This window comes from Eumetopias jubatus, unplaced genomic scaffold (genome assembly GCF_037043125.1).
Source record: "Eumetopias jubatus isolate StellerSeaLion01/CBP00866 unplaced genomic scaffold, mEumJub1_p1.0 scaffold_3, whole genome shotgun sequence".
Classification (NCBI taxonomy): domain Eukaryota; kingdom Metazoa; phylum Chordata; class Mammalia; order Carnivora; family Otariidae; genus Eumetopias; species Eumetopias jubatus.
The window spans coordinates 971,888-996,979 of NW_028274809.1; the positions used below are offsets into that span (position 1 = coordinate 971,888).

General features: G+C 52.7%; 1 protein-coding gene across 3 annotated transcripts; it reads right to left on the minus strand.

Annotated features, from left to right (window-relative positions):
- Nucleotides 1–464: 464 nt before the first annotated feature.
- On the minus strand, nucleotides 465–23,315 carry ING5 (inhibitor of growth family member 5). 3 transcript variants are annotated; one of them, XM_088021446.1, is made up of 9 exons: nucleotides 23,243–23,315; nucleotides 21,041–21,112; nucleotides 18,446–18,612; nucleotides 16,831–16,942; nucleotides 16,573–16,666; nucleotides 5,809–5,944; nucleotides 5,609–5,670; nucleotides 4,099–4,261; nucleotides 465–3,869 (listed from the first exon to the last, which is right to left on the minus strand). In XM_088021446.1, exons 1-9 carry the CDS (start codon nucleotides 23,277–23,279, stop codon nucleotides 3,420–3,422), a joined length of 1,293 nt encoding a protein of 430 aa, XP_087877572.1. In that variant the 5' UTR covers nucleotides 23,280–23,315; the 3' UTR covers nucleotides 465–3,419. The 3 variants fall into 3 exon arrangements, with proteins under 3 accessions (XP_087877572.1, XP_087877575.1, XP_087877574.1); XM_088021449.1 differs by lacking the exon at nucleotides 4,099–4,261 and having other exon boundaries at nucleotides 3,742–3,869; XM_088021448.1 differs by lacking the exons at nucleotides 465–3,869; nucleotides 4,099–4,261 and having other exon boundaries at nucleotides 4,931–5,670.
- Between the last annotated feature and the right edge of the window lie 1,777 nt (nucleotides 23,316–25,092).

Consider the following 25,092-nt stretch of genomic DNA (forward strand, 5'->3'; position numbering starts at 1 on the left):
TCCAGAACCTCACCCTCCCTCCAGCAAGGACTCTGGGTCTGTGAATTGATTGTCATCTGGAAAACAGGTCAGAGCCTGGGCCTCTCCATCATGGTGACCGAGCTGGGTTTCAGGACCCTGACCATTAACACTCTCAAGGAAAAATGTCCTAAGTACTATTTAGTTCCCAAAGGGGTCTTCACACCTGTGCAGATTTGGGAGGGCAGATCTGTTCCAGAGAAAGCATTTGATGCCTTTATAAAACAGCGACTCAAAGTATTCTACACAGACATTTCTTGTGGGCTCAGGCACCAGCTCCTGACACCGCGGCAGCTGAGGCCAGGACTGGCCCGGGCCCATGGCAGCCAAACACCTCTCCTCCCGTTCACTGCACACCCCTTTACAGTTCAACGGAGGGTGTACTTACCATCTCTGGCCACAGCACCGAGGTCTTATCACTTCCTAGAATGACTCCTTCTCAAACGTTTGTTCCAAAAAATACTTTATTTATTAAACAATATATCCATAATCTATAACATGATCCAAAAATACAGATATACATCTTTACATTATTTAATAAAAAGATTTACAATATTATCTTTCCTTTACAAAGGGAACATAGATAATTCCTTGAAAATAAAATGTAACATTCATGTTAAAGCTGCATCATCTTTTTGGATGAAATGTGGTAAAAGTGAACACCACAAAATACATTTGTAGGAAGAAAGAAACTTCACAGAACTCTCTCCCGAATGAGAACATTTTTCTTAGACTTTCTGTTTTAAAACTCCTCTCGGCACAGGTAATGAGGACCAGTCATGGCTCACTAACAACTGAGAAAAACCTCCTATCTCCAAGGCCCACGGCGAGTGTCCGACTTCCGGCCGCAGCCACACCGGGAAGCTGTTCTCCGGACAGTGTTATTGCTCGAGGCAGACCCTGCCAGGGCTGCCAGCTACCAGTCGGGAGTGCCGCGTGGCCGCCCAGGACGAGGCCACCGTCCCCACGCGTCCCAGCAAACCCCCGTCATTCCTGTGCAGACCGGAAGCCACCAGGCTCCCGTGGCCGTGGCCAGTGGCATATCACACCCGCCCGCCCAGGGACCCCAGTCACACAGGCCTCAGCTCAGGGTCTGCAGCTGCTCCATGAGCACAACCACGGATGTGGGGGGCTCACTTTAACAAATTACTTTTGTAAGTGTAGCACGTGTTGTTCCAGAGGAAAACGAGAGGCTATTGGTCAAACTGCTGACTGCTAACAGAGCGCTGAGAGCAAGGAACATGCTGAGTCCCCTCTGAACAAGGGGCTCCTTCCCTACAAGGAAACCCCATAGCTGTGGAGGGCCTGCACCCTTGGCTCAGGTGCAGCTGCAACAGGGACCTCTGGGCCCAGCCCAGACCCCCCTCAACCCAAGGGACAGGGCTCTGCAGCCGCCTCCGGGTCGGATCTGGTGCCCAGCAGGCAGACGGGGTCTGGTGGGCATCACCCCGAGGTAGGTGGCCAGGCCTCACGGGGCGATCCTCGGCTGGCGCCCACCACCCCCACAGGGCTGGAGCCGGGCCAGGTGGCAGGACAAAGTCTTTCCCAAGCAAACAGCGTTGTCACGGTGGCGTTCACAGTCAGGGAGGGGCAGCGGACCCGTGCTGGTCCAAACGGCGTTCCAGGGAATAAATCTTCCTACTCTGCTCATGTCTTATTGTCTCCAAAGCTCTATCTATGGGTGTTGTTTTGGAGACATTTATGCAACCGACAAAAGCAAACACTAGAGACAGCCAGGCACAGAACCTACAAAGAGAAAGCCGGCAGCTGGGCCGTTACACGGCGACCAGCGGAGGACAGCATCACATTCCAGCTCCCGACAGGGAAGTCAGGGTCCCTCCTGCGCAGTGAGGGAGGGCCCTGCCCAGCCATCAGCCCACACCCCCAGGCACCGGCTTCCCCATGATGGCGGCAGCCGGGAAGTGTTCTAAGATGCAGTGCAAATATTAAACTACCTTCCAAAGAATCATCACAAACTCATGTACTTACCTATCCTCTCCACAAAAACTGATAGAAGAGTGAAGAAAACAATTTTCCACGATTTATTCCCCACAATCTTTAAACACCTGTGTTAACAAAAAGCTAAGTTACTAAATACAAACAAGCCTCATTTTCGGCTGCGGCTGAGATGGAGGGGCACGTGCTGGCCGGCGCGCGTTCTGAGGCCCCCACCCCTCCTTTCTGAGCAGGAGGAGGGCTTCGGTTCCGGGATAGCTTGTCAGGCCAGCTGCTGACCCCCTACCCTAACCACGCAGCCCGGGACGGAAAGGGTGGCCCTCTCCGAACTGACCTCACCTGCAGTCAGTCCCCTGGAAGCCCCAGAAAGGACGGCAGGACAGCAGGTCTGGTGCAGGCTGCCACGCCAAGAACCACAGACACGGGGTCGACCGGGACCCTCCCTGCCCTCTGACGTCGGAGTTAACATTCAGCTCTCATTTACCGACCAGGAACTGCCTTGGTGAGGAGTGGCCCATGCAGGACACAGTCCCCCAAGTTTCTCTCCGTGTCATCTCCTGTCCTTGGTGAAGTATTAGAGAACAGGAGGGAACATTCGGTAAACAAGGCCACTGGAGGAAGCAGCTGCACCGTTCCAGAAGGCCTCCTGATAAAGAAGACAAGATTCTTCTTCAATTGGGAATTTGACATCTCGACTCCGCCACCTGGATTTCTTTTCCTGCCTCGAGGACAGAAACAGGTTTCCCTCTTTCTTTGGGACTCTTCAGGCTCCTCTAAACATATGCTGGAGGATCTCAGAGTCCACGCATGCTCCCAGAAGTCACACTATGCACCATCACAAACGGATCTCAGCACACCAAACATATGCAATTTCCCCCAATTATTCCCCAAAACAGGGTTCAAGATTGGTTTGGTGAATGCAGATTAAACAGAAAACACACTCTAGTTTCCTAGCTTCATTCCAGAACTGCGTGGCACAAGAAATTCACAAATCGCATCACATAATCGTTGTCCCCTCGGACATGAGCTGCTGACTGGTGTACGACATAACAGGTTTAGAAAAATCAGCTCTTACTGGACTGGACTCACTTCACATACACACAGACCCACGATCTTCATGCTATTACGATAATTTCATCTTCACAGTAAAAACGTCAGGAATTCCCAGAGAAACGGATCATCAGTTGTCTGTCACACGTCTCTTGCGGACCGGTCACGGTAATGACCACCCATGTGCTAACGAAGAGCCATTTACTCCAGAAGGTAAAACCCTCACAGAGGGAACTGGGAGTCCAGACGAAAAAGGCAGTGCACAGCGAAGCAGAGACCTCCTCCTCCAGGGAGAGCCCGCCCTTCCCAGGCAGGCCAGGGGCCCTGGCCCAGAGCTCGGATGCGGCAGACGCCCTCCAGCAAGGCCTCGGCCACGTCCCACAAGCGTAGGCACCTCAGCGGGGACAGATGTGCTTCCAGAGGTACTGGGTGCAGCCCCAGGAAGCAGGGACAGACCTCGCAGGCTCACGCCTCAGCTGCAGAGTGACGGTACTGCACAAGCTGGGCGGTCCCCGCCGCAGCCCCCACAGAAGGCTCGGCTCCTCGGCGCGCCTGCTGGGCTTGACGCGGGGCGGTACAAAGTCTCCAATAATGAAGTCACTGTGGCGAGTCCCCGTTAGATGGCTCCTCGTGCAAACAGGGCTCAGGTGGATTCTTGTTTGTTTTAGGAAGTATCCAGAATTACAACTGGCCACTGAGTTTTTAAATATCATTTGAAACAAGGTAGTTTTAAAATGAAGAGAAAATATTGCAACATGAAGAAGGAATATATTAACTTGCTCTTCTAGTCCAGGCATCAGCCTTACTTCTTCTTCCTCCTTTCCTGAACGCACCGTGGACAGAACCTGAGGAGAAAGACACGGTGATCGGCCCTGTGCATGCAGAGGCCCACAGCCCGCCTCCCCGGGCCACCGGGACGGCGCCAGGGGAAAGCGCACAGAGCACAGTGGCCCTCGCATCGGGAAACCCCCGGCGAGGGGGAACCCCAGCAAATCACCCTAGCCAGCACGTGTTTTGGAGTCGACAGATACGAATCAATGTGCAGGACTGTTTCTACGCATGAACACTGCTCACCATCAAGTTAACTGGTCGTCCCTGTGTGATGCCGGGGTCGTCAGTGATCAGAGTGGAGGCGACACCCACAGCCACGCTGGCAACCAAGCGCGTGGAGCATGGTGCGCGGAACATGGCGTGAGGCACACCCAGCCAGGCGGGCAGGCCGAGAGGGCCCTGGGACCTGCGTGATTAGCCAGTGCTCCTGGTGACCCTGGGCCAGCAGGGTCAGCGCCTCACACACAGGAGGCGGCCCTTGGTCACTCCTGGGCCAGGGCAGCTGTGAGTGACACAGGGATCATTCCTGCTGCTTTCCACCTCAGCCCTCCTGGCTCCCGATGCAGGAGGCAGCTGATGCGACGGGATGCACCCACCCAGGCCCCAGGCCACCACTTGCCAGTGTGTGCTCCGTGCCAGGCAGTGAGCTCTGAGCACGCTGCTGCCGCTGCCCCAGAGAAAGCAAAGCTCCCCCAGCAAACATGCTCACATGCGGCTCGTGAGGCACCAACACGTGTCCGAGCTTCAATCCTACTTAACAGGGAAGGAGCCTGAACACTGACTCCAGAGAAACACGGAGTTAGACAGCAGGAGTGGGGCCCACCCGGCCTCCCCAACTCTGCTTGTCCTGCCCTGTTCCTAGCGCACGATGGGTAGACGCCCATCTGCATGGCCCCCCGAGAAGCAAAATGGTTTTCCATCGCCTACGGACTCTTCCCAGAAGTTCCACAAACAACTCAAACCCCTGTCCAAACTCAAATCAGATCTCCCTGCCTCGCGCCCCACCACAAGTCACACCTGCCCCACAGGTGGCCAGCAGCCCCCCACCCCCGCCACCCCCCGCTCAGGTGCCCGCCCGGCTGCAGGGAACCCCACCCCCACTCAGGGGCGCGTCCCATGACTGCTGACTCCAAGGTGACCCGGTGCTGGGACTGCACGTGGCTGCCGTCACCTACTGAAGCCTGTACGACACAGCCTGTCCTTCAGGGCTTTCTCATCTCCTCTGGAGAACAAGATTCCCAAGATTTCATTTTAGGGCAGATGTCCGTTTTAAGCACAGGTAAGTAAAAACCTGGTGTTTATTTAAACGAAATCTCAGAACACAAAAGCTGCCATTGAGCACAAGGATCAGGAACCAGAAAGTGCTCATGTGCTCTGAACACCTTCTCAATTAAACAGAAGCCCTTTGGCAGGTCCCTGGCCTGCGCCCAGGTTTGGATCGGTCTCAACGCTCAGGCTCTTTGCCTTTTCCCAAAATTTCTCCAGGGAAAAGAGCTCCCCATTTCACACTTGTATTTAAGAGTATCTCTACCTCAATCCAAAAAGTCCAAACAGCTGTTCTCTAGAAGAATCACGAAAACGTCATAAAAGACTTGCCCCCAGGTGAGGTGGCAGCAGGTGTCCCTCTACCAGCTCAGCCTCAGGAACCAGGAGCGCTGAACCGGAGTGCCGAGGCCACAGCCCGGCTCTGCAGGGGAGCAGTGCACGGGACGCCCCGCAGACAGGGAAGGACAGAGCAGCCCCCCATACTGACCATTTTCCTTTGGGTTTCGTGGTCAGGTCCACACAGGCGAAGTGAAACCACTCAATAGGACACTGCAAGGCAGACGGGAGGCCACAGTCAGGACTCTGTGCTCCATGTGCCGGACACCAAAAGACGACAGCCCCCACCCGCCACCCCCCACCGGGGCCACAGGGCCCCGCCCGCGGCCTGTGCCCAGCGCCCACACTCACGTCTGGGTTGTCACAGCCTATCATCTCCCCATAGGACACCTGGTGGCACAGGCAGTAGGTGGGCTCATTCGGGTCCACAGGCATGTCCAGCACGTCAGAGGGGTGCACAGACAGGATGGTGTCGGTGAACTCAGACCTGCAGGGAAAGCACAGCAGTGAGCAACAGGTGGGTGCGGACGGTGCGCCCCCTTGGTACAAGAGGGGTACAGAGGCCTCCCAGAGGTGTGGGGGGTAGCAGGCACCACCCAGCACTGGGGTTTGGCACTCTGGGGACATGAACACATCCGTCTTGTCCCCCCATCTGGACAGGACCTACTCTCTGGGCTCCCTGCCCACCCTGCCCCAGGTCCACCCTTCCCAGCCTCTTAGGGACCCTCTCCCTCGGGGGAGTCACACCCCCACGCAGCAGCTGCCAGTTGATGCCATCTGAGAACCCCTGACCCCAACCCAGACTGATCCAGCTGCCTGCACACCCAGTACCACCCCTCACATGCCCACAGCACCGTCACCCCAAAACCCAGAAACCTCCAGATGCCCTCCCCATTCCTGGAGCCCTAAGTCTTGGGAACCCCCTCCCACCCGCCAGCTGCCCACCCGGCACCATCACCCACCCACCCCCATGAAGCAGGCCTATTGCCCCCCACTCCCCACAGCCACCCTAGGTCACTAACCAGTGGCCAGCCAGAATCTAGCCTGCCCATGCCTCCCTCCCTGTCAGCTGCCCACAGCTCTGCAGCCAAGCAGCTGGGCGAGCAGAGGGGAGTGTCTGCCTGCGTGAGAGCAGGGAGGGCTGGGGTGTTCACTCTTTCCTGTGATTCAGTAGCTTTCAAATAAACCTGTCAGCTACAGGGAAACATAGACAGTATGCTCCAAACAGCAAAGAAAGCAAGCCTTCCCCACTGCACCCTCCAGAATCAAGAACACGTACATAATTCAAATACACAACTGCTGTGGGGACACAGCCAGTTCACACCAGGAACCTGAGGGGAAGCCAAGAAACTGCAGCAGGTCACAACTGTTGAAACACCAACAAGTCTGGTCCCAGAAGCAATCACCAACCCTTTCTCCCATGCTGCCTGTATAGAAACACTCCGTGCCTCTGGAGTCAGCTAACCAGGCTCAACCATGCACCTCCACGCCACACTGCCCCCCCCAGAGAACGCCCTCCTCTGACCCAGCGCCCCCCCCACAGAGCGCCCTCCTCTGACCCAGCGCCCCCCCAGAGCACCCTCCTGTCCCAGCGCCCCCCCACAGAGCGCCCTCCTCTGACCCAGCACCCCCCAGAGCGCCCTCCTGTCCCAGCACCCCCCCCAGAGCACCCTCCTCTGTCCCAGCGCCCCCCCACAGAGCGCCCTCCTGACCCAGCGCCCCCCACAGAGCGCCCTCCTCTGACCCAGCGCCCCCCCGAGTGCCCTCCTCTATCCCAGCGCCCCCCCCAGAGCGCCCTCCTCTGACCCAGCGCCCCCCCAGAGCGCCCTCCTCTGACCCAGCGCCCCCCCAGAGCGCCCTCCTCTATCCCAGCGCCCCCCCCAGAGCGCCCTCCTCTGACCCAGCGCCCCCCCAGAGCGCCCTCCTCTGACCCAGCGCCCCCCCCAGAGCGCCCTCCTCTGACCCAGTGTCCCCAGAGCGCCCTCCTCTGACCCAGCGCCCCCCACAGAGCACCCTCCTCTGACCCAGCGCCCCCCCAGAGCGCCCTCCTCTGACCCAGCGCCCCCCCAGAGCGCCCTCCTCTGACCCAGCGCCCCCCCAGAGCGCCCTCCTCTGACCCAGCGCCCCCCCACAGAGCGCCCTCCTCTGACCCAGCGCCCCCCCACAGAGCGCCCTCCTCTGACCCAGCGCCCCCCCCACAGAGCGCCCTCCTCTGACCCAGCGCCCCCCCAGAGCACCCTCCTGTCCCAGCGCCCCCCCAGAGCGCCCTCCTCTGACCCAGCACCCCCCAGAGCGCCCTCCTGTCCCAGCACCCCCCCCAGAGCACCCTCCTCTGTCCCAGCGCCCCCCCACAGAGCGCCCTCCTGACCCAGCGCCCCCCACAGAGCGCCCTCCTCTGACCCAGCGCCCCCCACAGAGCACCCTCCTCTGACCCAGCACCCCCCCAGAGCTCCCTCCTCTGACCCAGTGTCCCCCCAGAGCGCCCTCCCTTATCCCAGCGCCCCCCCCAGAGCGCCCTCCTCTGACCCAGTGTCCCCAGAGCGCCCTCCTCTGACCCAGCGCCCCCCCCACAGAGCGCCCTCCTCTGACCCAGCGCCCCCCCAGAGCGCCCTCCTGTCCCAGCACCCCCCCAGAGCGCCCTCCTCTGACCCAGCACCCCCCCAGAGCACCCTCCTCTGACCCAGCGCCCCCCACAGAGCACCCTCCTCTGACCCAGCGCCCCCCCCACAGAGCGCCCTCCTCTGACCCAGCGCCCCCCCAGAGCGCCCTCCTGTCGCAGCGCCCCCCCAGAGTGCCCTCCTCTGACCCAGCGCCCCCCCCAGAGTGCCCTCCTCTGTCCCAGCGCCCCCCCACAGAGCGCCCTCCTGTCCCAGCGCCCCCCCAGAGCGCCCTCCTCTGACCCAGCGCCCCCCCCAGAGCGCCCTCCTCTGTCCCAGCGCCCCCCCACAGAGCGCCCTCCTGTCCCAGCGCCCCCCCCAGAGTGCCCTCCTCTGACCCAGCGCCCCCCCAGAGCGCCCTCCTCTGACCCAGCGCCCCCCCAGAGCGCCCTCTTCTGACCCAGTGCCCCCCACAGAGCGCCCTCCTCTGACCCAGCGCCCCCCCCAGAGCGCCCTCCTCTGACCAACCCCCCCGAGCACCGTCCTCTGTCCTTGCAGCCCCCCAGAGTGCCCTCTTCTGACCCAGCCCCCCCCAGAGCGCCCTCCTCTGTCCACTGCCTCCCCAGAGCACCATCCTCTGACCCAGCGCACCCCCCCCCCCGAGCGCCGTCCTCTGTCCCAGCGCCCCCCCCCCCCCGGAGAGAGCCGCCCCCGGGGCCCTTGGGGTGAGTGCTGCCCGTCTGAGCAAGCGATGTCCCTAAAGGCTCCAGAGCCTGTGGGAGCCTCTTCCCTCCACAGGTGAGCTGCTCTGTCTCTGGGAACAGTGGGGACTTTCTCGTTTTATCTGAAATCTGCAGGCATCACAAAATGCATCCTGCTCCACAGGCCTCGGGCACCCCTCCGGACTGGAACGTGGTTTCTTCTGTGTTCTGCCAAACAGATTTCTCGGCTTGGCCCCTGACACCCTCACCCCGTGCTGGACCTGTGTCCTTCCCATCAGTGGGCTTGTGTCGCCGGGCACTCACCTGGATGATCAGTGCCAACGCGCCGTGGGTCCCCCACAGACGCACTCAGGGCACTCAGGGCACGTGCCTTCCAGGTGCCCGCTGCGCTTTGGCGGCTGTGTGCTCTGCTGGCAAAGCCTGACTGAACTCTCACACCGGGGGCTGACACCTGACCTGAGCCCACGTCCCTCAGGTTCAAGGGCACCACCCAACCAAGGAGGAGGCCCAACGGCCACCCCCTTTCCAGTCTCACCTGAGGGGGCTCTGGAGCGGGAGGGTGGAGGGGAGCGCCAGGAGGTCCCAGGAAGGCCAAGCCCACCGGGGCATTTCCTGCTTGCTGGGCAGGCTGGAGACCCCACGTCACCCGTGCTGGCCACCTCACTCCGGCCCTGCTGGGCACAAGCAGTGTCCTCCAAGCTCATTTCACCGGACAATGCGGGCATCCCTCACTGGAGTCTGCCAGGGATCCCCCTCCCGTGCCTGAACCTCCTGATGTCCTTCCCAAGCACAAGTCGTAGCCAGACTTCAGGGCAGCCCCCCAGCACCGCTCACACACCCGCTCACACCCCCCCTCACCTCAGCCCCGCTGGGCTGTCCCAATATCCATACAGTAGGACAGGAACAGCACTGCCGCTCAGGGGGGCCGTGGAGAAGGAGTTCACGCAGAAGGGCCAAGTCCAGCCCGACCTGCCTGCCAAGGTGTTCTGCAAACCTCCCCACCCGATGTTCCCCTTCTTAGCTGCAGCCAGCCCAGAAGAAAGGCTGGGGAAGCAGTGACCAAGTGATCCACCTCCGGCACCACCAGACAGTGGTCAGCAATGCGCACACCGTCACAGCTCTGTTGAGGGAAAAGCCAAACGCCCATTCATCTCAAGTGTGTCCACAGAGATGGCAGCAAGACATGGGTCACCATGAGGTCTGAGCACAGCCAGGGGCATGCCCCACCAGGGAGGCTCCAACCACGCCGGAGAGCTGGGGCCTCGCTCCCTGCAAGGGGACCCCTGGTAAGGAGGAGGCCAATGAGAGCGTCCACTGTCTCCAAAATGGCCACTGGCCCTTTGGGTTCTGATCAGCAAGGAGCAGGAAGACTCAGAACCCTACGGCTACAATTCAAAAATATAAGCCCAGTAAGCTGCTAAGACCACATTTTAAAGACACTGGCGAGCCGTGGAGTGACACGGACCAGATGCGCTAGGGCTGAGGGCGGCCCCACCCCTGGGCTTAGCCAAGGGCTGGCTGCCCTCTGGAGGACACATCGAGCCGGACACCTCTGAACCTTACGCTCAGGGCAGCAGTGACCCCACAGCCCGTTTACTGAACCCAGGGGCCGTGCAGACGCTGCAGAGTGGCAGAAATGGCAGAGCAAAGATCCGGGTCGTGTCCTCGGGGAAGGGGCCTGCCTCCTCCTGACCTCCGCGAACCGCAGAAACAGGGCAGGCCGGACACAAGAAAGGAAAGCTAAGCATCACCAGGGCACTGTCCAGCCACATACGCAGCCTTTCGGGAAAGAAACCGTGGGTATTCCATCAAGAGCTGGGGAGGGTCTCCCCTAATCAGAGGGGACTGGACCCAGGTAAAGGGGCCTCGGTTTGCCTGGACCAAAAGCAAAAGAAACTCCTGGAGAATAGTGGAACCCTCACCCTGCGCACTCTCTCCCACCTGAAGTCAGGCCGACACTAAGAACTACAGGGTGTGAAGAAGAGCAGGAGAACATGGCCAGAACCCCAGGAGAGGCCAGCTAACAGAAGCAGAGGCACCAATGACCCGAAGTGAAAACCAGCAGACAAGGGCTTGAAACGGCTACCGGAAAGAAAATATGAGTAAGACAAATGCAAACATGGACACTTTTCAGAAAGGAACTCAAATCTACAAAAAAAGGAATCCAGTGGATGTCCTAGAACAGAAAACAACAATGTATGAAAGACCACATTGGTGGTCTCCTCCCTCTGTAACTGACACAGCCAGACTGCAACCAGAGAGGCTACCATGGCATGAGCCCGTCAACCCCTCCAGACCCACAGAGCACCAGCTCAAGCAAGTGCACACACAAAACTAGGCATCCCCAAATATCAAACAAATCCACTGAGCACATGAGGACAAGCACTATCTAAATGTTTAGTGAAGATATACTCTCCAGGTTTCATGTCTTGTCAGCAAAATCAAGACTTTGGGAAATGCTGGGAGTCAAACAGTCCAGGTTCTTCAAAAGGAAAATTGTGGAGAAGAGAAAGGGATGGAGAAAAACTCACACATGAAAGAGACTTACAGGGCTTATCTACGCAAGAAAAGAAAAAAGCTTCCACTTCTGACCAGGACATAACAACAGGCACCGAACTTGCCCTCCTACTGTGAACAGCTAGAAAACGGGACGGAGCATGTGACACAGAGGTTTCCAGACGCTGACAAGAGGCAGCTCAGGATCGCAACCCTAAGAGAAGGTAAACAAACACGGCGAGCCCTGCGATCTCTCAGCTTCCTGCTGGAAGCCCTTCCCATGCCCCAGTCCACCAGCAGGAAAACCAAACGCAGCACGGGTGTCTAGAACTGAGGAAAAAAACCAAAGTTCCAGGAGAATAAGGCTGCCGGAGCTGGCGGCAAGGTGCTGGGAAGGAAGAGAGGGTAAAGAGAACATGCTCCAGAAATCTGCAAAGGGAGTCACAGAAAACTAACCTGTGTACAGGGTGAGAATCCCTGAGTCCAGGCAGAGAACACAGGGGAGCCGTTGAGTGCAACAGCGGCCACCGAGGCTCAAGACATCTCAGCTCCACCCAGCCAGCACGGAGAGGCCTCATTAAATTCAAAAGGCATTCAGAAGAGAACCCAGAAGGGTCACACCTTAGCAGTACAACTTAACCAACCCTAGAATAAAGGCTACCCTAACCTACGGGTTGGCAAAATATGGCCTGCAGTCGGCTGGCTGTTTCTGTAAATAAAGTTTTATTGAAACACAGCCACATCACAGAGCTGCAAATATTTTTGTGGATGCTTTTGATATAAAACAGAAGATTTGAGTGGTCACAACAAAGACAATATGCCCTGCAAGCCTAAAATATTTACTATTTGGCCCTTTAAGAAAGAAGTTTTTTTTTTACAAAGGTTAAAAATGAGCCTGCAAGGACACCTGGGTGGCTCAGTCGGTGAAGCATCTGCCTTCGGCTCAGGTCATGATCTCAGGGTCCTGGGATCAAGCCCCGCATCAGGCTCCCTGCTCAGCAGGGACCCTGCTTCTCCCTCTCCCTCTTCTCCTCACCCCTGCTCATGCTCTCTCAAATAAATAAAAAAAATCTTAAAAAAAAACGAGCCTGCAGGGGATCAAGTTGATCCACAGGTGATTAAACCACTGAACAAAAATTAGAAAATTAAAAAAACAAAAATTCAACACCCATTAAGTGAAGACAACAAAATCCAGACACTCAACAACATAACATTCATACTGTCAAACATCCCATAAAAAATTACTAGACATGTGAAGAAACAGAAAAATGTGACTTTAACCATGAGAAGAAACAGACCTGCCAAACTATCCAAACTGTGTATGTTAAATATATAAAACTTTTTGTAAATCAATCATACCTTTAAAAATTGGTTTTTAAAAAAGAAAGAAATAGGGGCGCCTGGGTGGCTCAGTCGTTAAGCATCTGCCTTTGGCTCAGGTCTTGGTCCCAGGGTCCTGGGATCGAGCCCCACATCGGGCTCTCTGCTTGGGGGGAACCTGCTTCTCCCTCTCCCACTCCCCCTGCTTGTGTTCCCTCTCTCGCTGTCTCTCTCTGTCAAATAAATAAATAAGAAAGAAAGAAATATACTTGGAAGTAACAAATAGATTCAGAAAAGATCTTTCAAAAAGCTATTATAAATATTTATGTTCAAAGACAAAGAAAAATATAAATGTAGTAAGGAAAAGAGAAAGTATAAAATATAAACAGAACTTCTTTACAAGGGAAATCTCTTAAGTGGAAGATTCACTAAAGGAAACTAAGATTAAATTAGACACCAAGGAAGAAAAGACTTGAAGATAAAGTAATAGAAACTATTCAAATAGAAACATAGAAAGAAAAACACTGGTCAAAAAAATGAGCAGAGCCTCAGTGAACTGTGGGAAAATATTAAGCTAACATACCTGTAATTGGAGTCCCATAAAAAGACAAAAGGAGAGCAGAAAAATGTATCTGAAGAATGAATGTCTGAAAATTTTCCAAATTTGATATAAACTATAAAGAAACAGTTCCAAGAAGCTCAATGAGCTCCAAGCAGAATACACACCAAAAATCCACACCAGGACAGATCATAATTAAGTTATTAAAAATCAAATTGCTGAATGGAAATCTTAGAAGCAGTAAAAATAAATAAAGTCACTTACATATAAAAAAATCAAAGATAAGATTTATCACTAATTTCTCATCAGAATCAGTTCAAGATGGAAGACAAAAGGACGACATCCTTAGCGCTAGAAGAAAAAAAGTCAACCTAAAGTTCTATATCCATCAAAAATATCCTTCAAAAAAGGAGATAAAAGAGACATTTTCAGAGAAAAGGAATTGAGAAAATTCATCAGCAGCAGCCCTGCACTATAAAACAACGTTAAAGGAAGTTCTTCAGGCAGGAGACGTGACACTAGATGGAAATCTGCATCTACATAAAGAAATAAAAGCAGTGGAAATGATGTGTACATGGAGTGACAATAAAACGTCTTCTCATGTCTGAAAATCTGTTTAATATAATCAATGGTTTAGACCTAAAGTAGTAACAGCAATACGTTGTGAGGCTTATATCATGCAGAGAAGTAAAACTTTTGACAACAGCACAAAGGACAGGAGGAAAGAATACTTGCGTCGGTTCTCACATTAAACCTGGACACTGTAACACTACTGGCAGTGCATTGTGGCAAGTTAACGAACAGTGCGGACACACGAGAACAGTCCTTAAATACAAAAACAAAAAACAAAAAAACCCTAAAAAAACTAAGAAGACACTAAAATAAGAGATGGCACAGACAACTAACAGTAAGAGGGTAAATTTAAATCCAATCATATCAGTAATTACATTAAATCTGAGTACTCTAAATATTGCAGTAAAAAGCAGAGATTGTCAGACTAGATAAAAAAAGCAAGAGTCAGCTTTGCTGACTTCAAGAAACCCACTCTAAATACAAACACAAAAATATGTTGAAAGTAAAAGAATGAAGAAGGAAAAAGATCCACCATGCAAAAACTCATCGTGACTATCATATCAGACCAAGCAGACTTCAAAACAAAGAATATTACAAGAAATAAAAAAAGGGAGACATTTCATAACGATGAAGGAGTCAACTATTTTTAGAAAAATCTAAATTCGTATGTACCAACAAATAACAGAGCTTTAAAATATGTGAAGCAAAAACTGACAGACAGAAAGGAAAAATAGACAAATCCATAGCTAGAGTTGAAGATTTCAACACTCTTTCCTTAGTATTATCAATCGAATAATCAGAGGATCAGTAAGGATACAGAAGACCAACAACACTATCAACCAAGCTATCTGATTGAGATCTACAGAACACTCCACCAAAAACAGCAAAACATGACATTCTTTAAGGGTGTATGGAACATCCAGCAAAACAGGACCACAAACCATAACAAGTCTTAATCGATTTCAGAGAATTTCTATTATATGATATTCTCTGATCATAGCAAAATTAACTTAAAAATTGAAATCAGAAAGTTACCTGGAAAAATCCCAAATTATTTGGAAGCTGAGAACAAACTTCTACATAAGCCATGAGTCAAAGAAAAATCACAAAGGAAATTTTAAAATATTTTGAATGGAATAAAAATAACACAACATATCCAAATTTGTGGGATGTGCTAAAACAGTAATTAGATTTAACAGTAATTAGAAAAAAATTTATAGCTTTAAATACTTATATGAGAAAAGAAGGAAAGTATGAAAATCACTGATCTAAACTACTTTCACCTTAAAAAGCCAGAAAAAGAAAAGCAAAGTAAATCCAAGTACTGGAAAGGAAAAAATAAAACTATGAGCAGAAATAGGGGCGCCTGGGTGGCTCATTAGGTTAAGCATCTGACTCTTCATTTGGGCTCAGGTCATGATCTCAGGGTCATGAGACTGAGCCCTGTGTAGGGCTCTGTGCTGGAATCTAAAATTCTCTCTCCCTCTTCCTCTGCCCTTCCCCCCTCTAAAAAAATATATGAGCAGAAATCAATGAAATAGAAAACTGAGAAAATATAAAAACCAACAAAACCAAAATCTAATTCTCTGTAAAGATCAAGACAAGATGAGAGAAGACATAAATTATCAACATTAGATCTAAAAGAGGAATCATCAGTACAGATCCTACAACAGAAAGATGATCATGTATTATGAGCAATTTGATGTGAATAAATCTGACGACTTACATGAAACAACCAATTCCTTGAAAGACACAGATGACCAAAACTGACTCAAGAAGAAACGGAAAGCTGAATAGTTCCATAACTTTAAAGAAACTGAATACAGCATGCAACAGTAAACTTAAAATAAGAACATTTTATTGTATGTAAATTATTCCTTAATAAAATTAACTTTGAAGGTTAAGAAAAAAATAAGCAAGATTAAACTACAGTGTCCAGGAATGCACATGTTGGGGATAACACTACAAAGAATGGAAATAAACACCACATTAAGTCTGGGTCTTGTTTACCTGGGGCAAAGGAAGGCGGTTATGGTTTTGACAGGTACATGAAAGTGTTACTGATAGCAGTCAGTGACAGACAAGGATGTGCCTGAGAGTAATTCATTAAACTACATGTTTATTCTGCATGTGTACACTGCAAGATGGCATTTGGCGTTTTTCTTAAAAGTTTAAACACCAGGTTTAAGAACCAAAACTTCTCCCTTTTTTTGGTCAAGAACTGACTCTCTGAGATCTCCCCCTAACTGTCAAAACCATGTCCACGGAAGCCATTGGGCACTTTACTGTTTTCTCTGTACTCTAAAAATCACTTCTGTGGAGCAACACAGTAGCTTGGGGGATGAGGGAAGCAGGTGGGAGAAAGCTTTAAATGAAATATTCTGAAGTTCAAGGTAAATAACACACATATTTAATAAATGTAGTCATGCAACTTAATAACAAATATATCCAAAATATATATTTATACATAAAACAATGAACGGCTATATATTTAGCTGTTAAAGCGTGGCTTAGCCTGAACTGCCAATAAATATAGTGTCATTCAAGAGGCAGGACACACAGTGGCCAAGAGCGTGGGTTGTGGAGTCAGACCACCCAGTGTACACCCAGCTCTCCCACACAGGAGCTGTAAAACCTAGGGCCGGTCTCGCTCCCTGGGAACCCCGTCGGGCTGCCGAGCACAGCAGAGCCGGAGCCTGCACGCGGAAAGCATGCAGAACTACACCCACCGCGGGCATGCAGGAAGCACTTCCTCGCTGTTAGCTGCCATTGGTGTTTCTAGATGCTAAGGAAATACTGATGCCAAGTAACCTTTGGGGAGAAAGAGACAAGGAAAAGAGCCTCTCACCCTCCTTTGTGCTTCTTTTTCTTTGGAGTATCTTCCTCTGAGGTCCTCCTGCCACGACCCCGGGAGCCTCTTTTTTCTTTCTGACCTCGACCTTCTGAAAGACAATAAACACCCCAATTATCTTCACAGAATTCACTGAAGCAGGACACGAGTTACTCAAATATATTTACCATAATGTTCCTCACATATTTATCACCAAAATTCTTCAAAACTCCAAAGATTAACAGTAACAAAATAAAGAAAAATTAACAGACTTGCTTTTTAACCCTCGTCCTCCAGAGCTTTCAAAGTCACTGCCCTCCATCTTGTCCTTCAGATCTGCTTCAAAGCGCGCCAGGTCTGCATCAAGCCTTCGAATGTGTTTATCCACCTACAGAGAAGGATGCTCACGAGTCTTATTTAAAAATGAAAGCAACACAGCTCAGGAATCACAAACACACTGGAAATCAACCGGGAAGTATTTTCTTGCCCTTTAATTGAGTTTTCAATTAAGAAAGCTCCTAAAACAAGGTCTACTATCTCAGTTTATGAAGGGTCTTTGTCCCCACATTTTGAAACCTTAACAGAAGAAAGCCTACTCAGGAAAACCACGACGGCCGGCAATAAGGGGAAACAGGGCTGTGAAACGCAATGGAATGGGGATATGAGGACATATGATACTGAAGCCTAATTTAACCCTAGTTTAAAAATCTGAAGAACGTACACATTCTCAGAGAAAGGGCCTCTAACGCTGTAGTCAGGACAAGATGGAAGAAAGAAGAAAGAGAAGGCAATGGGGTCAAAGCATGAGGATGAGACAGTGACCACCCTGCCCCGACGGAGAAGGCCCCAGAGAGACGGCACTCTGGGCCCCTCACCCAGCGGGCTCACAACAGTCAACCCATTAACCCACACCATGTGTCACTGTCCAAAAGGAGGACTTCTCTATCCATCCGTGTCTGGAAACAAACTATAATCCCAAACTCTGTTATGCATCAGAGAAAATCTGACTTTGACAACTGATCAAACCTAACTTTTAAAAAGCAGGCTGCTTACTGTAAAGATTCAGCACTTTGGAGGGGCACGTGGGTTAAGCATCCAACTCCTGATTTTGCCTCAGGTCATGATCTCAGGGTCTTAAGATCAAGCCCTGTGTCAGGCTCAGAAAGGAGTCTGCTTGAGATTTTCCCTCCCCTCTGTCCCTCCCCCCCACCCCCATCCCCCATATACATGCACGCTCTCTGGGGCTTTCTATCTCTCTCTCTCTCTCCCTCAAATAAATAAATCTTAAAAAAAAAAAAAAGATTCAGCACTTTAGGGCATCAAAACCCCAAATATAAGCATTACGTTCTCCTTCTAGAGTATTCTTTCTCGAATACAGCTTAATTCAGGTTTTTAAAAAATTGTTTTTTATTGGGGGCGGCAGGGAACGGAGTTAGGTGACAGTGTGTGAGGATGACAGAGCTTCCGTCACTACACAACCTGATGTGCATCACGGGACAATGGCTCTGTGCTACCACATGAGCCCCATACAAGGCCTACTTGAGAGAAAACTGGACACAACAAATTCTAGGACTTTACCTAGAGCTGACAAAATAAGCACTAAGGAAATAAATACAAAAACTAAGAGAAAATTAAAAAAAAAAAAAACTAAGAGAAAATAAAGTGTCCAAATATACGAGCACAAAGGGCATGGAAACCAGACTGCAGGACGGTCCCTGAGAAAGGACACCCCAAAGCATGCCTTGTCTAGAAGCATCTCTCTGTCAAAATCTGACCCCACTTCAGATGCACCACTTCTCAACAGCTGGTCCCTTCCCACGTAAAAGGGAGGAACCCGGGCCCCCAGCTGCCCCCCCGGGGCCCCCAGCCCCCCAGCCCCCCACCTCCTCACCATCTCATAGGTCTGCATGGCCAGCTGCACCTTATCATCACTGTACTCCTTACACTTGCTGTAGGCACTCTGGATCTTCTGCAGGTGCTCCACACGCTGGTCTGGAGAAAGTGTCTTCACTGTGGATATATACTCTGCAGCCAGGATGTCGATCTCTGCCTTCTTATCTGACAGAGAAATGGGGGAAAAGCTAGTCCCTGCAAGAGATTCCAAGGTAACAAGTAAAGCTGAACAGTGCCGAGTTGCGGGGCACCCGGGTGGCTCAGTCGTTGGGCGTCTGCCTTCGGCTCAGGCCATGATCCCAGGGTCCTGGGATCGAGCCCCGCATTGGGCTCCCTGCTCCGCGGGAAGCCTGCTTCTCCCTCTCCCACTCCCCCTGCTTGTGCTCCCTCTCTCGCTGTGTCTCTGTCAAATAAAAAAATCTTAAAAAATAACAAAACAAAAAACAAAGCCAAGTTGCAGCAAAAAGGTGGCTGACTCAACACAGAGGCACCGCTGGTGGGAGCGCGGTGGGCACGGCCTTTGGCAGACAGTCCAGCACCAGAGGCCGTGGGGACACCGCAGCGGGGGCAGCACACCCAAGACGTCAGTGTCTCAGGGCCCTCCCAGGAAGTACGCACGCCGACCTTTCTGACTCCCCGCGGTCCCTCTGCTGGAATCGCAGGTTATGTGCTCACCTTAGCTACAGCTGGCATACTAGTCCTCAGCACACACACCCTAGATTTAGGATACATACGGGACAACATTCATAAATGCAGACAACAGGAAACGAGCCAAATGTGCAATCCACAGTAAAACAGACCAATAAGCTGTGGTCCATTCACACAGCAACCAAAACAGCACAACAACTATTACACACGGCAATGTGGGTTAATCCCACAGAAGGGGGCAGTGAGCCAGAAAAGCGAGACACAAAGGACAACATACTGTGAGATTCCACTGATATTAAGGACAGACACATACAACTGTGAACTCTTTGGTTTAGGGAGGTGAGAAACTTGTTGCCGGGGAAACTGAGAGTGGGAGCCCCTTGCAGGGAGGGGCAGTACGCACAGCAGGCTTACACAGGGCCCCAGGCGCCCGAGGCCCCACTTCTCCATCTAGGGAGAGGTTTGCAAGGTGCTGTTTGTTGGGCAATTTACAAACACTTGTGCTTATTCCTGAATGTAAATGTTGTTTTTCATAATAACAGAACTCTCTGTATCTGCGATCTGCGAGCCAGGAGACTGTAGCTCAGTGAAAAACCACAGCTATTCTGACCTTACAAAACCTGTGGCAGGCACAATGAATGAAAAATCACCCACACCCAAGCACATCGCCACAAAACAAAACCATAGGGACAAAGACAGCAGCCCAGAGGCTGCCTAAGAGGAATGGCGAGAAGACCACAGGTATAAAGGATGAGGAATCCAAACAGCATCAGATCTCTCAAGGGCCACAGGGACGCCGGGAGACAAAGCAGGAGTGCCTTCCACACGCTGAGGGAAAATGACTGTCAAGCTGGAATTCTATACCCAGCCAAAATGTTCACCAACTATGAGACCAGAACAAGCACGTTTTCAGACATATGGCATTATAAGAAATCTACCTTCCCATGTACCGTTTTTCAGGAAACTACTGGAGGAAAGGCTCCACTAAAACAAGGGACCAAGAGAAAGGATGTTTACAACACAGGAATCAGGGTCCTGCACCAAAGATGAGCAGAGACAGTGCCTGTGCCACAGGCCTGGAAACAGCCAGCCCAGACAAGACCCACAGGGCAGGAGGCTCCAGGGGAAAGGTCTGAGTGTGCAGGGTGTGCAGGGCAGACTGGGGGCTGGCAGATCCCCTGGGGCAGCAGACACAATGAAAACATGCAATGTGTATGGAACATGGAAAACAAGGCAATTACGAGCTCTAAGAAAAACAGTTATTCAAAAAAGGTCTCGTAAGCATAGCGTGTGATGTGGCCCAGCTGCAAACCACCTCCACAGGAGTCCTAAAGGAAACGCCATCCCTGGTCTATGGCAGGCTCAGATTCTAAGACACAACACCAGGAGACGGCGGGGGGAGGGGGGATGCAAACCTTCATATTCCACAATAACAGAATAAAGCCCAAAGCAAAAGGGAAATAAAGTAATAAACAGCAGCAAAAAACACAATGTTTAGAAACAGGGAGCTATGGGCGCCTGGGTGGTTCAGTCGTTAAGCGTCTGCCTTCAGCTCAGGTCATGATCCTGGGGTCCTGGGATCAAGCCCCACATCGGGCTCCCTGCTCTGCGGGAAGCCTGCTTCTCCCTCTCCCACTCCCCCTGCTTGTGTTCCTGCTCTCTCGCTCTGTCAAATAAATAAATAAAATCTTAAAAAAAAAAAAAGGAAAAAGAAACGGAGCTAGATACCAAAAGACCGCCAAGTGCTATCTGTTTAAACCACGTGTACACAGTTTGAAACCAGAAAACCTTTTAAAGGAAAGGAAGGGTAATGAGGAATGGATGATGATTGTAAAGATGCTACAGGAAGATGTGCTAGGACCCAAAAAACTAAGTCGAATTTTAAAGTGTCAGCGTTGTCCGTAAGACAGGGCCACCTCTCCCCAGCTGTCAGAGCCCAACCCACCTTCTGTCCTCTGGTCCAGCTCTCGCATGAGCTGGAAGTTCCTCTGAAGCTCACACGGAAGGTTCTCAATGCCTGAAACACAGAGACGTGTACTTCTCAGTAGCAGGACAAAACCTGCCTTCCGGACTTTATACCTAAGGTCTACAAAGAATAAGCTCCCTTCATTTTCTGTTTCCGTTAGGATTTGAGGAACAGAAGGATTAAGGTAAGTCTTTGGGGGAGACAGGCTTCAGACGGTTTTGGAAGCTGGAAAAGTTAGAGGGGGACTTACCCTCCAGCTGCAAGCAGAGGCTGGGAAGGTGGCCCTTGTGACGCTTCCATCCCACACCCCCAGCCAGTCCTCCCCTCTCAGGACCCCCACAGTGGGTAAGACCAAAGCCCTGGGGTCTCTGTACTCTGACACTCAGTGCATGGGGTGGTGCCGGCCAGTGCTGTGGGGCAGACTTCATGCAAGGAGACACGGCCTGAGCTATACAACACAACAGCCATGGGCCACGGGGCTGCTGAGCACCTGAAATGGGGCTACCACGACTGAGGAACTGAACTTTTCCTTTGCTCAAGTTTAATTCAAGTTACACAGACAGTGCCGGCCAGCACAGGTCGAGGACCCCAGCCCACACTGCTTTCCCCACTGCACTGCCCTGCTCCTACTCCAGGCCAGCCATCCAGCCCGTCTGCAAGCTTACAGCTGCCCAGCTCACCCAGAGAATGGCACACATGCCCTCCCCAGCCTCCAGGCTCACCACAGCCTCCCCAAGGACCTCCCTGTTCTGTCCCATCCTGGGCTCTGCAGGACAGTGTCTCTCACATCCGGGTCTCTCACAGCCTGCTGGGCTCCTTCATGCCCCTTAATCTGCTGTGAACTTTTTAAAAAGTCCACTTGCCCCATTTGAAAGTAAGTTCCAGGAAAATGAGGACTGAGGCTTAGCACACAGCAGGTGTTCAAAACTCAAGCAGGCACCTCCATTCTGAGCCTGCACACAGGTGCCCTGTGCATGATGGAACTCACAATCCTCAAACTGTCTTCCCAGGGCTCACTGGGCAGGTACCAGGACAAGAAGGGCAAGCCACAGTGCTCCCCAGCAGACAGGTAGGCGCAGCAGAGACAGGGCAGGCAAGGGCCTCCCCTCCTCAGTGCTGTCTCACCGGGACCCCCCTCAGGGCTCAGGCTGAACTCCCCCCCACCCCGTCTCTCCCAGGGCAGGGGCTCACTCCCCACCGTCAGCAGCTGCAGGTACCAATGCCCGTGGATATTCCCACTGCAACAGAGAGCTCCAGAGCACCCAGCCCAGCCCCCCCCAGCCGCCCCCCAAGGCCATCCGCAGCCAGAGCCAGATCAGCAGCGTTCAAACGTGGGCTCTCCGCTGTGGAGTGCATGACCTTGACAAGCTACTTGGCCTCTAAGGCCTGCGTTTTCCCATCTTCTCAGAAGTTCTCAGGAGGCCCCAACCTGAGCTCCATGTAGACAGAAGGACGCCTGCAGAAGAGCCTCCCAGACGTCTTTCCGAGGGACCATCACTGTCCTCAGCACCTGAACCAGCCCTGCCAGTCCCCTCCCACCAACGCCACGCGGAAGGACAGGCACCCTAGGAGACTCTCCCCGCCAGGAGTGGCTCCGCCAACTCCCAGGTCACCGCACGAGCAGGCACAGAACCCCGGCCGGAGCCCCCCAGGACCAGCCCAGCGTCCGAGGAGGTTGGGGCTCGAACCTCGGCGCCTGACTGTGCGGTGGGGGCGGGGGCGGGGCCGGGGCGGGGCCTAGGGCGGGGGCGGGGCCAAGCCAGCGGATGGGGCCGGGAAGGGCGGGGCGGGGCCGTGAGGGGGGGCCTTGCCCGGGAGAGGCCGAGGAAGGGGAGGGCGGGGCGGACGCTGAGGCCAGGGCCGAGGGCGGGGCCTAGCCGGAGGGGGCGGGGCCGTGGCACGCAAGCCCCCGCCCCGTGCCCACCAGCCCCGCCCCCCCGTGACGCACCTGGAATTGGCGCGGCAGTGACGGTGGGACCCCGCGCCGCGCCCCCCGCGCGTACCTCCTCGCGGCCCCGCCCCGCCCGGAGCGCGCCCCCGCCGCCCCCGCCGCTGCCGGACGGCTCCTGTCGCCCCCACGAGCCCTCCGGGTCCGCGCGCGGCGCCTGGTGCCCGCGGGGTGGACCCGTGTGGGGAGACCCTGCGCGGGCGCCCGGCCCCAGGGCCGCGAGGGGCGCTTACTGTCCAGGTAGTGCTCCAAGTACATGGCGGTCGCCATCTTCGTCCGCGGCCGCGCTCTAGGTCTGCGCGGGCGGGCGGTGCCGCGAGGGGCGGAGGCGGGGCCGGCGCGTTCACTATTAATGAACCTCGGGCGCTGATTGGTCCGCCGGCTGGGGCGGGGCGCCGTCTGGACATGCCCCCCGGCTTCCGGTCGGAGGGCTGCGCGCGGCGTCGCGCGGGAGCGGGGACTGGGCCTGGCGCCCCGCGGAGTGGGGTGCGGGCCCGGAGGTGGGGTCGAGGGCCCCGCACATCCTGGATGCACGTCCCTGCCCGCGTGGCCGGGGCCCCGGGCTCCAGTCCCCCTCCCTGGCAGCTGCTCTGGCGGGAGCAGGTGCGGGCGGGGTGTGACGAGCGCGGTCCCGCGAGCGCGCGCGGAGTCCCCAGCGCCCGGCGGGGCGCCCGGCGGCGCACGTGCAGGTGGAGCGCGGGGCTCGGGACAAGGGCCTGCGCCCCGGAGGTTCAAGGCCGTCCTCCCGCTGCCTAACACACCCTGGCCAGTGGAGTAGCAGTGTCGTTACTAAAGATGGGTGTTTGCACATACAGTCCCTCTCGTGAGCTCTCCCCTAAACCTGCCCTAGTCCAACAAATGGAAACACTGCTTTTGCCAATTTCACGTTCACTGAGAAAATTCAAACTACACAGGAACTTACAGTTTCCCCATCTCCTCAGGATACAGATCTGTGACTCTTGTTCACCTTCGAAATTTGAATGTTAGCAGTTTGGGTGCATCCCTTCTGGCCTCCTTCACTGCTTGGGAAAATGCACACATGCACAGGTACGTAACTGCACACTACCGACCTTTGGGGCTATGTTGTGTTTTTTTTTTTTAACTAAATAGACTATTTTTTAGAGTAGTTTTAAGTTTACAGAAAAACTGAGAAGAAAATAGAGTTCCTGTGTACCCCTAAACACGTGCGCGCGCGCGCACACACACACACACACACACAGCCCCATTACAAACACTTTGCACTAGGGTGGTACATTTATTATAACTGATGAAATAATATCAATACATTATTATTAAAGTCCATAGTTTACATTAGCGTTCACTCTGTGTTGTACATTCGATAGGTTTTGACAAACGTATAATGACATGGATTCAACATTACAATATGCAGAATAGTTTCTCTGCCCCCAAAGTCCTGTGCTCCACCTTTTTATCCCTCTCCCCACTCCCCACACCCCTGACAAACACTGATCTTTTTACTGCAGTTTTCCCTTTTCCAGAATGGCATCACACAGTATATGCAGACGTTTCAGACTGGCTTCTTGCACTAAGTAAAATGCATTTAAGTTTCCTCCGTGCTTTTTTGTGGCTTGGTAGCTCATTTCTTCTTAATGCTGAGTAATAGTTCGTTGTCTGGATGGACCACAGTTAACCCATTCACCTATTGAAGGACTTCTTGGTTGTTTCCAAGTTTTGCCAATTATGAATAAAGCTACTATAATCATTTGTGTACAGGTTTTTGTGTGGACATGTTTTTAATTCCTTTGGTTAAATACAAAGAAGTGTAAGATTGTCTAGGTTGGTAGGAAACCACCAAACTGGCTTCCAAAGCGGCCATATCATTTTGCATTTCCACCAGCAAAGAATAAAGAGTTCGTGTTGCTGCACATCCTCACTAGCATTTGGTGTTGTCAGTGTTCTGGATTTTGACCATTCTGATAGGTGGGTAAAGATATTTCATTGTTCTATTTGCAGTTCGCTAATGACATAATTCCCTAATGAGCACCTTCTTACAAGTATACTTGCTATCTGTACATCTTCTTGGGGGAGGTGTCTGTTCCTAACTTTTGCCCATTTTTTATTT